At 38.0% G+C, this 12,581-nt stretch overlaps 1 protein-coding gene across 1 annotated transcript; it reads right to left on the bottom strand.

The window, feature by feature from the left end:
* Positions 1–94: 94 nt before the first annotated feature.
* On the bottom strand, positions 95–12,438 carry LOC126379534 (U1 small nuclear ribonucleoprotein 70 kDa). The gene is made up of 9 exons (XM_050028324.1): positions 12,093–12,438; positions 11,211–11,393; positions 10,499–10,561; positions 9,950–10,031; positions 4,365–4,466; positions 3,261–3,389; positions 2,030–2,141; positions 1,148–1,320; positions 95–436 (listed from the first exon to the last, which is right to left on the bottom strand). Exons 1-9 carry the CDS (start codon positions 12,234–12,236, stop codon positions 324–326), a joined length of 1,101 nt encoding a protein of 366 aa, XP_049884281.1. The 5' UTR covers positions 12,237–12,438; the 3' UTR covers positions 95–323.
* Between the last annotated feature and the right edge of the window lie 143 nt (positions 12,439–12,581).

The following is a 12,581-nucleotide window of genomic DNA, read 5'->3' on the forward strand; positions in this document are numbered from 1 at the left end:
TAGCAATGGCGGCTTGTCATAGGACTGTTTTCTTATACCCTGGTGTAATATACATGGTACACTTTTTTATGGCCAAGTATGTTGGCTCAACTATACCTGATGGTAAACATAGACAAGGCCTAATTGCAGTAGCAACTGAAAAGCAACGCAATGAGTCAGTTTCGAATCAGTTGCGACTACCATACTGGCCTACTAGGTGATTCTTCACGCTTTGCTTAACCTTCGCCACTTGTTATTAACTCAGAATCATGAGCTGAAACACCCACAAAAGTTTTCGTTGCGGTGTCACTAACTTCCTGTATATTCGCACGGGTATTGTAAATCTAATAATTATAGTCATCACCATTAGTGTCGTCTGGGTTATATTTGTTTTCCTCGTCACCTGGCTCCTGCTTGATCTGGACGTCCATTGGAGGTAGGCTGAACTCTGGATAGTCTGTGGACAGGGAAGTTACGGTATCAAGGTGCCCACTACACCACATCACACCAGCATGCGGAATGTGATGAAATTTTATCACGGCCATTTCCTAAGTTTCATTTGGTCGCTTCATTTGCCATGTACTAGTTAAGAGTATTTTTGTAATTATTCCTTTTTATTTTGGTGCAATAAAGTATATTTGTTTGTTAGAACATTATAGACTGATCATCAGATTGAAAGTAAGATGATCCGTGCTTCGCAAGACACGTTACATAAAGTAAGCTTCACGTGAGCTTTAAATTTATTCTCTGACAAATTTAAAATATTATCTGGTATTTTATTGTAAAAACGTATAACATAACCCCAAAAAAGATGAATTTTACTTAATCTAGAACTTTTGAATAGCAATTTTATTTTTATTCCTTGTATTGTAAGTATGCCTTTCACAGTTTCTCGGAAGGAGAGATACATTTTACGTACATACATAATGTTTTCATAAATACATTGACTTGCGACCGTCAGTATATTTATTTCTTTAAACAGCTCCATTAAAGAGTCCCGACGACGCAGATTATAAATATCGCGAACTTCTCTTTTTGAATGATGAAAATAGTTTCTACATCAGCGGCTCGACCCCACAAAGTCCATTAAGACATTATGCTGTGGAAGCAGCTGAAGTAGACAAGTCTAGCAGTGGGTAAATCAGCCAGTCATAAAAATCTGTCTTACCATCCATGGGCTCCTGTTTGACCTTAATGTCCTCCGGTTTGACCTTGGGCTCTTTCCGCTCCTTGTCGCGGCGGGAGCGCTTCTTGTCGCGGTCGCGTTCTTTATCGCGGTCCTTGTCGCGGTCGCGGCGCTCGCGGCGACGCTCCGAACGCGAGCGCGAGCGGCGGCGACGTCTGGAACATTTAACATAATATAAACTCACGATTATATCCCAACTGGGGTAGTCATAGGTACATCCAACGCAAGATGTACTAAGTGCCCAGGCCTCACCGTGCTTTCTCTTAGGTAAGCTGTATCGCCGTCTATAACGTAAGAACATGATTTCAAATACGTTTTTTCTATTGATAAAAATAATACGATGTGATATGGGACACCGCAGGTTGATCGCCCGTTTTTGGTCTATTACGGAAACCACATGTAACCAGGTCTTAGGTGCAACCAGTTAATTTATTATTTTGCAAGAAACTGATTGGACTTTTGCAGCTTATCGTACATCCATCGCAGTGGTGCATACTCCACCTCCCTGGTGGTGGTATGGAGCATTCCATACCGCTTCCGGTTGACTGAGAGGAGGCCTGTGCTCAGCAGGGAGACATATTAGGTTGTTTATGATCTGCTTTGACGGTGAGGGGTAGTATTAATGATTTCTTTTCGTTTTCCTTCTTTTTGTGTATTGATTTCCGTGTGGCTTCTGTCCTGTGTTGAATGTACCTGTCTGTGGTGTCCGGAAGTAGTAAATGTTTCGTTCTTTCTTTTAAATCTATGTTTCTGTTAGACCAACGTCTTAAGTGCCGGATTGCCGTCTATAATGGCAGTGGGAAGTATATAGGCTGTGTTTATGATTTGATAATGAGTGGGGGGAGATGAATCAGAAGTCGTCACCTCTCAGGAGCCTCTTCCTCGGTCCCCCTGCGCTCCCTGTCCGCCCCGCGTCGCCGCGAGCGCGATGTGGAGCGCCGCCGCGACCGCGAGCGAGACCGCCTGCGAGCACCACCTGGCAAAGAACACAATTCATGTACAGCCGTAGAATGAAGAATATCATAATCATATCATAATTTATTGCAAGTCACAGTTTCACATAGGTGGTGTACAGGATATGGTAGGTACATTGTGACTAGTGATGTGGCGGATAGTTAAAAATGTATATCCGCGGATACGGATCTGAATACGGATATTTAGTGTAAAGATCCGCGGATACGGATCTTAATTTTCTTATTCGATATTATTCGATTGGTGTCGGCGCCCGCGATCTTGAAACGATAGTAGACGTCTTCGCTCGCCGCAACGTCAGGCAGGACACGTTTTAACTTGCATTGTGCGGGTAGTACTTTTGTTTTGGTTATGGTAAAACAATCTGAATGGAATTTTATAGTTTTTTATTTAATAATTCTACTTAATTACCTGAAAAAGGTCCGTAAAAGATCCGCGTGAAAAGTAACGGACACGGATATGGATTTTTCCTTTATCTCGGATATTCGCGGATACGGATACGGCTACGGATATTCGGAACATCACTAATTGTGACGCCCCGCTGGGGCACTGCAACTTAAGCATAACATTTGTTCAAACCCGCGCTTTTAAAGAATTGATTTGAAAATGGCGTCCGGCCGCACGCTTTCTACTCAACACTCTATCGCTGTCTATACTCGCTGTAGATACCAATTGAATGGTAACACTTACGTCATCAATGGGCTAGCAATGGCGACTTGTCCTAGGATTGAGCACACCTAGGGGGTTAAAAAGCCCACATCGAAACAATTCATCTAAGAAAACAATATTGCAATTTGACATTTGCGCATATTATTTTTCGTATGTTCGTTATATCGTTATGTTCGTATTATTTTATGATATTTTTATGTTTATGGTAAGTCGTATTAATGTGTAAGTATTTATTGTAATTGTTATAATTTTGTAATACTAAATAATTATATGTACTTAAGTAAGTTTAAGTAGTATGTATCTATGTACATATATACCGCGATGTCCTATGATAAGTGCGCAATGCAAACAAAATGTCGAATAGCAATATTGCTTTCTTAGATGTGGCCATTTTAACCCGGTGTTCTTATACCATGGTTTGTATGAAGTGTCTGGGGTGTGGTGGTCTACTCACGGTCTCTGTCCCTCTCGCGGTCCCGCTGCTCCAGCCGGTAACGTTCCCTCTCCCTCTCGTTGTCCTCTCGTCCGGAGTGCTTGATGTTCACGTCGGCGCCGCCGCGACGCGTCCCGCCCAGCCCGCCGCCTGCGCGGTTACAGTACGTTAGTGTATTTATTTTTTATTTAATTTTCTTTATTAAGGAAGCTTAATAGTTATTCATTCTTTTAAAATTAACTTGTTGACAATCATCACCGTCCCTTTCCTTTTCGGCGAATAAGAAAATGATGGTTATAACTTAAAATAAAATTAGGAGGTGTCTGCATCGGGGCCAATAAGTATGAATAAAATTAGCCACCGTGGTCCAGTGGTTAGAGCGTTAGGCTCACGATCTGGAGGTCCGGGTTCGATTACCGATGGGGACATTGTCGAAATCACTTCCTGAGACTGTCCTTTGTATGGTAAGGACTTTTCAGGCTTGAATTACCTGATTGTCCGAAAAAGTAAGATAATTCCGTGCTTCGGAGGGCACGATAAGCCGTTGGTCCCGGCTATTAGCCGTAAAAACACCTCCACCAACCCGCATTGGAGCAGCGTGGTGGAGTATGCTCCATACCCCCTCCGGTTGATTGAGGGGAGGCCTGTGCCTAGCAGTGGGACGTGTATAGGCTGTTTATGTATGTGTTATGAATGACTGGTAGGGCCAAACAGTAGTGCCTAGAGAAACAAACGGAATTTCATAATTTATCTTTGACATAGGAAACTATACAATTATTAACGGCCTCTGTGGTCTAGTGGTTGAGCGTTGTGCTCACGATCCAGACGTCCCGGGTTCGAATCCCGGTGGGGACAAATCACAAAAATCACTGTAATCCCTAGTTTGGTTAGGACATTACAGGCTGATCACCTGATTGTGCAAAAGTAAGATGATCCGTGCTTCGGAAGGCACGTTAAGTCGTAGGTCCCGGTTATTACTTACTGATGTAAGTACTTAGTCGTTACATGAGTCATGTCAGGGGCCTATGGCGGCTCAATAATAACCCTGACACCAGGGTTGATGGGGTTGGTAATTCACCTCACAACCCACACGACAGAAGACCCAATTATTGATTGAAAACTCACCCAGTCTTCTCGGCAGCCACCCCTTGACGGTCCTGGCGCGCTCGACGTCCACCAGTACCCTTTTGCCGTCGATTTTCTTACCGTCCGCGTGCTTATATGCAGCTGTCAAAATTGTGAACACCAGTTAGTATTCATCACACACTTTACTTGACTTTCATGCGAGCCTCATATTGAAAAACAAAGGAAAAAAAAAACACCCGCGTGTGATTTATGTTAAAAAAACCTCGAAACAGACTAAATTCAATTCAGGTAAAAATTTGTCGTTTTATTTTTTACCCGCATTGAAATTAATTTAATAAAATGAGGTTTCGTTTTACAAATGTGATTTGAAAAAGAAAAAAAAAACAACTAACGGATTACAATTTAAATTTTATTTAATATGTAAACAAAATCTGTAGACTCGCATAAATGTCAATAATTTAATAATAAAAAGGTTACCTTGGCCTTTTTCTGCTCTTTTTTATACCTCGTGACATATTTATTTAAAATTAATTAAATTTAAATAATTTCATTTTAAATTCATGACAATTTAAATCATTAAACCTTTCATAATAAACTCTCTTGTTATAAGATAGTTATTTTTTTTTCGTCTCCACGATGCCAATGGTTATGAAAAAATAAAAAAATATAAAATTTTAAGCGGCATCTTGTGACGAGTATATTTTATAAAAATGAGTAGAGGTGAAAGGGTTATAAGATCAAAATCGCGAATGGAATATGTGAAATTGTTTTTTTTTTATTTGTAAAGCTTTAGGTCGCTTTTAGTGGCATGCGGACTTGTTCACCTACACGGGTTTGGCACGCATGCGTGGCGCCCGTAAAGTACTTGATATATCGTCACCTTAAAGTGAAAACTACGTAAGCGCCATTTTGAAAATTCAATTTCGGAAGTGATTTTTGTTAACAAAATCTCGCAATAAACATTTTTTTTTAAGAACGTCTAGGGCCCTGTGCCGAGGTTTTTCTAGCAGCTTCTTTTCCCCGGCTATACAGGTTGTGAGAAGCTGAAGTAGTTTTAGGCGGATGAGACGTTCGTTATGTAAAAAACGACGATTCAAAGTGTAACTATGTTACCAACTGAATAAAGATAGTTTTGATTTAGGTAAAAATATGTAGTCTCAATTTTTACAGAGAGTGAAATAAAATGAATTGAAAGAAAATGTGGTATTGTTAAAGAAAATCACTAAAGAATGTTTTTTTTTTTCAAAAACGCGCTTACGAGCTTTCACTATAAGGCGAGGATATGCGTTTTTTTTTGTAGAGCGTGACATACGCGCTTGGCTTGTATATGAAATTCCACGCATGCGCACGAATGACGCTAAAAGCGCCCTTACAGCGATATCCAAATTAGGGTTTTTTGCACTTAGGTCATTTACTTTACCTTGTAAATGTATTAAAAAAATATCAAAATCTATTCAACTTTGAATAATTTTAATGTAATAATTAATTAATGTTCCTTTTTCTAGAAGACGCGAGTAATGGCAATGAAATTTTTTCATTGTAATTTTGCAAAAAAAAATCCGCCATTTTTTATGACTTTAAAAAGTTGGACATTTAGATTTCCCGTTGAATCAGCTAAGAATTATCCTGAAATACACCTTAAAACTACAATATTAAAATACAAAATACCTACGTGTCCATACCTACCAACCGAGCCGAGAAACGCCGTTCATTAAAAAAAATACATACCCACCGTTTTTTTAATTAAAAAATAATAACATACCCACCAAGGATACCTACCGTCTTTTACTTACTTTACCACGCGAAAGTTGTCCATTTTACAATTTACTTACGCTTTTTTGACTCTTTACAATTTTACTAAACCGCCATTTTTTATTTCATGGAATTTTTTGACTAACAATTTTTTTAAACAATGGAAGATTACGCTACAAAAATCCTTTCGAATGTGAAATAATTAGTTAAAAATGTTTGAAATATATATTTTTTTATAGTTATTGAACTCCATTTTTCAATGACAATATATTTTTTCATAACCTTCGGATGTATCAATGACAAAATATGAAAAATATTTTTTTAAACAATTACGAGATGTAGGTACTTTTAATTAGATTTTTTTTATTTCTGTATATGTCAAGTGCGATTATCCCATGAAATAAAAAAGTCGCAGTATTGGCGCTTTTGTAACACACTCTGCACTATAAATAACATAAACTCACGACTATATCCCAATTAGGGTAGCCAGTCAGAGGTACATCCATCGCAAGATGAACTAAGTACCCCCTATAAATTAAGGTTTAAGCGAACTGACTCACTGACTCAATCACTCGTCTCGAAATCTTAGAAACTACATTAGGGGCTCAAATTTTGCACGGAGGTTCCTTTTAAGACGTACGTAATTTTAACGAGATTTTGCGGAATCCAACCCCTAAGGGGGTAAAAGGGCATGGCAAAGTTTGTATGAACACATATACACATGCACACACACATATATATGCACCCATGCTTCATTTTGTATTCTTGTTGAAGCTTTATCCACTTAGATTAGTCTGAAAAATTATAATGTGGTTAACTATAATTGGTTTCACAAAAATTGTACTCTCTTAATTATACATATAACAATAAAAATAAAATAAAATGAAACTTCTATAGTTTTAATAATAGGGTTTTCAAATAACTAAAAGTCCTCGATTATTTTTCAAAACAACCCTTACAAAGGGGTGAAATAGGGGGTGAAATTTTGTATGGCCAATATGATATTTTTGAAGCTATCAACTCCAAACTCGCGGCGGGACTTTAGTAATTTATTTAGAAGATATGAATGCATGGGATTAACTGTCTGGAAACTGATATTAAACAGCCAAATTACTGAATTGTATATTTTATTTTTTGCAAAAGAACGTCTAGGGTCCTGTGCCGAGGTTTTTCTTGCAGCTTCTTTTCCCCGGTTACATAGGTTGTGGAGCTGCAGTGGTTTTAGGCGGATGATACGTTCGTTATGTAAAAAAGACGATTCAAAATGTAACTGTGTTACCTACTGAATAAAGATATTTTTTAATTTTAATATAGTAAAGTATGCTGTAGTTTGTTTGTTTGGCATTAACTAACTACTTGGCCGGAATTAATGTAGTGTAGTTTATCCTGTAAATGTTTGTAAATTTGTGTGCAATAAAGGGTTTTATTATTATTATATTCATAATAAGGGTTTTTTTTATTTTTATAGTGCAGAATGTATTCCCAAGAGCCCCTACTACCTCCAGGGTCCACTCGGCGCGTCGTGGCAACCTTTACCTGGTGCGCATTACTTACGTTCCTTAGCGCATTGGCAAAATTTAATCAAAAATGTTCTAACAAATTGCACTTATTTGGAATACTACTCTGTTACGAATTGTTTTACAGGCTCGGTGTTCTCTAATGGACCTTAGGGCGGGGGTATAGGGTCCTAGATTAGTAATTTTCAAATGTATGCAATGGCGTGCCTCATTTGTCAGGGTTCACAATGCACTAGGGCTGAAGCTCGCGCCGCGGCTTATGCTGAGCGAGGCTCTTTTATGAAGGACGCCGTGACTACCACTAATACCTACTTCCGACTTCTTTTTATTTATAAATTCAGTTATTTGACAGTATGGGTGCATATTAGTTAGCAACAATTAATAACTTATTCCTTCGTTAGTAGCAGAAACAGAATTAAAAAAATGTAAAAAAAAAAATATTTTTATATATTAGTTCGTTTCGTCTGGGACAGTTATTGTATGGTCACATAATTGTTGAAAAAAAAAAAAAAATAAAAAAAAAAATAATAATAATTCTTTGTCACAGCAACACGAACCACCGACGATCGCGTTTTCAAGGAATACCTACCTACTGACCCCAAATAAAGATCCCAATATCCTTAATTTAACCACAATTACCTGATGCTATTAAGTTTCGGGTTATGTTAATGGTAATTTTGAGCCTTAATCTACCCTGATAGTAGCAGTTGTAACATGTTATTTTCTCTATTTATCATCCCCATTTCCCTCGCCCAGTCCACTAGCCCACACCGGCCGTCCGAATGGAAAGTTCAAACAAAAATTGGACAAAAACTGTTAATTTTTCGTTGTATGTTGGCGTCTTACCACATACAAACCTATAAATGGTGTTAGCCGTAGGTATGCGGTAGGGTATACACGGCCGGGTCTGTATTGATAGAAAAATCTTTTATTAATTCTGTCGCGCTTCCCGGTTGAGAAATGTAGAGGGCGGAGGGCGGCCGCTTTTGAAACATGTCGAAAATTGATTTAAAAAAATAATGCTGAGGTCCCTCACCCGGTACATTTAAGACAACAGGTTCAAAAGGGCGCGAACCTCGGCTGAGGACGCCATCTGAGAGGATTACATTTGGAAGAATTAGCCGACCCTAGTGGGCCGATAGCGATAAGCGCTGAATGTGGGAAATCGTCGTCGGTCTGTAAGATCTATCAAACTAAACTGAAATACATTTTGTACGAGAATCTGCACCATTGATTATACGAATAAAATAGTAATAGACAAATTGAAATTACAAATAATCAATTTACGGATATATTTCACAAACGGCACCCTCCAAAAAGATAAAAAAGTCAATGTATACTGACATAAGTTGACTCTCACATTTTGTTTTTTAAAAAAAATGTTCCAAACATCTCTCGCCTTACCAAAAAAAAAAAAACAACAAGCAGTTGTATAAGTATTTGACAGCCAAAGTTCAATTGAATCATTTCGTAATCGGATTCAATTTAGCTTGGCTGTCAAATACTTGAACATGTTTACCGCTATTTTTTAATTATTTTCTATTGTCAAAGCGGTCAATGTACTGGGGCCCTAGACAAGGTGCTAATGAATATGACAGTTGACAGTGACAGTGATAAAAATGTATGGAATTGACATGTCCCCTGTCAATCTCATACATTTTTGTCACTGTCAAAGTCGATTGTCATAGTCGTTTGCAACTTTAAGGCCCTAGAAATCTAAACAACACATTTGAATGTGACACAAGTTATGTCAGTATGAGAGAAAACAAAATGGAGGGAGATCTACAAGTCTTTTTTACGACAACCTTAGGTCGAATGTAGCACTACCTTTTTTCAAGTTGGTCAAAAACAGAATAGATTCTCCTATTAAGTGTATTGACGATCGTCATCACAATTTATTATTATAATAAAGTACATATCGGATGAAATTCGCTTTTTGAAAAAAAAAAAAAAATCATCACCATCAATAATTTCACAAAAAAACTCCTTCAAATAATTTTAAGTGAATATGATTCTAATTCATCTTACTTTAGTTATGTTATAGTAAAAAACCGGACTTGTCAAATCTTCAGGTTAGGTAAGCGGACCCTGTGAAAAGCAGGATATCTATAGGGCGATGTAGATTTTATGGTACCGTAGTGGGGTCTATTCTCTGCGATTATGGTTCATTATGCCACAATTTTAAAACATTGGCTACTACCAGCCAACCTTGTTACTTCCAGAAGCTCAGAAGCCTCCTGAGGCGTTCACAGGCTTCGTATATCATAGCCTTAACCACGTTAAGACTTGTAAACCGCCCTCAAACCTAACTCACACTGTCGTAGAGACAGAGAGAGAGACAGATATAATACTTACAATGCATGTCTCGCTCGTGTTCATATTCTATGAAGGCGTAGCCGCGGGGTTTGTTGTTTTCCTTGTTGAATACCATGTAGATCTGCGAATAGAATGGTTGATTTTTAACCACCACATAATAACCAGTGCATCTAGGTTGACGGTTATCAAACTAGGTGTTAGGTGGACGGTTGTCAATCTAATGTTAGGATGAGGGTCGACAATGGCCCCCATTCCTGCAGACACCTCCTAATTTTATTTTAAGTTATTCCCGTCATTTTCTTATTCGCCGAAAAGGAAAGGGACGGATGATTGTCAACAAGTTAATTTTAGAACGAATGAATAACTCGGGCGAATAAAATAGGCATCTCGCTGGTATGAAATCCGTTTGACGTGCTGTCTATTTAATTCTGTCGGGTTATTGGCCGTTGTAAAAATTTTAGACGGGTGTTTTAGATTTCTTTTGACGTGTATTCCATAAATTTTATGCCTGTCGATGCCTGTTGAATTTGACCTGCGGCTGAAAGACTACCACTACCACCACCACTTCCTAAATAACAGGATTCTTACCTTTTTAATAGCGCCATATCCTTCAAATTCTCTTCTGAGTTTAGATTCTGAAGTGTCGTAATTCTGTAATGAACAAAAGTACGGTAAAACATTATGAATTTTGTAATTTACAAATTAAAGTTAACATTGCACCGAAATATCCAGACATTTCTACTATAAATAAATAAATAAAAGGGGTTATTATATTTACTAAAAGGGGTCACTATATTCACTATGTAAGATTAAGTTCTGTAAAAGATAAACATTTTATCTATAAACATGGGATTTTCATCTTGTACAAATTCATACTCATGGTAATCGTACTGTCCGGTTGCCGCGACAAAAGACGTGCTTAGTGCGGCGACCACTGGTTTTCTACCCACATTAACGATGCTACAAAATGTATTTGCCTAGATTGTTATCAACTTTAATGTATCTGTTTTGCATGTTTGGTAAACAAAGAATTAGTATATTATTATTGTTTAGAATTCAAAGGGATATTTAATTGTTCTTCACTTCTTTTATTATTTATATTCTCCTCCATCCATACCCAATCAAATCACCCATGCATAGACAACATCTTATTTTTAAAAACTTCCCATTCATACCATAGACAACCAAATTCCCGTTCATTATCCTTCTATAGTATTCTCTCTTACTTCCTTATCAATGTTATGTTCCGTTCTACTAACTTTCCTACATAAAATAGTAGAAAAAGTAACATTTTACTTACAATCCTAGCAACAAACAGAGTTTTGAACGGATCAGCGGTGGCACGGGGGTTAGTGGACGGGTCCCACAACGCTATCTCCTGTTCAAGTTTGTATGCTGTCTGCTCCGCTCGCTCACGTCGTCTTCTCTCCAGCCGTTCTTCACGGGTCTCCACTCGGGTTGGTGGTGGGGTTTCTGACGGATGCTATGAGAGAAGTTATAGAAAAGTTATTAATTATATTAAACAGAATTAGTATAAATACATTTTACAATAGCTTCAATGTGTGGTACAAATTAGATCTGAGCTAATGTTGTGAAGTTCATTAGCATAATGATGTATTTAGTCAATATTAGGTTGATTGATTCTTTTCTATCTAACAGAATGAATCAACCAAATTATGGTTAATTAGAGACAGATTTACAATTATGCTGCGAGTTACCAGCCTACCCTTCTCAGCTATTGTTGTGTTGGTAATAGTGGCGCTTCCACGTACCTACCATCGCCAACATTCGATATGGCCAGCTACATTTTTATAATATCTTCTATCGTGTGGGCTGAGAAGAGGATGATCAACCTCATCAACCCTGGCGTCAGGGTTATTACTGAGCCGCCGCAGGCCAATAACATGGCATATAACAACTACACACTTACATCAACGAATAACGCCTTAACATGCCTTCCGAAGTACGGATCATCTAACTTTCGGACAATTTGGTGATCAAACCCAAAATAGTTACAAATGATACTATTTCAGGGTTGGCCGACGCTGAAAACAACTGGATTTGAACATCAGGTAGTACAAAATAAAGACCACGGTTCGAACGCTCGAACTTTTTACTGACAAAATGGCCATACAGTCACTATTTTTTTTATTGTAATCATTTATGTATACGTAAAACTAACCTCAAAATAACTAAGGAATGATCCGACACCATCGTATCCTTTTTGCTTCTTTTCGTGAGGGAGCTTCGCCACCGGCGGCAAATAAGGGATAGGGTCGCGCGCCGCAAATAATGCGAGCAAATTCGGTGGTAAAAACTGCGTCATTTTACAGTCTTTTACCACGCCATTACAAACTAAACACTAATTACACTATTACTGCCCACAAAATTGCAGATTAATCTCGAAAATCACTTAAATTAGAAATAACAGTTAAATGTGGTTATTTTACGCGTATTTGTCACGTATTTTCAGATAATAATTGCAAAATCTACGACCGAAACACAAACTGCTTCGATCGGTTTTCACTACCATACCATAAACAAATTCACTTTTTTTTAATAAAGCGGTATAGGGTATGAAGCGGTACTTTTCAGTGTTGCCAGTTCCGGATATTTTTTGTTTTCGGTCCGTACCGGTAAAAAAATGTAAAAAACCGATAAAGATTCAGCG

Source organism: Pectinophora gossypiella, chromosome 29, assembly GCF_024362695.1.
Source record: "Pectinophora gossypiella chromosome 29, ilPecGoss1.1, whole genome shotgun sequence".
NCBI lineage: Eukaryota > Metazoa > Arthropoda > Insecta > Lepidoptera > Gelechiidae > Pectinophora > Pectinophora gossypiella.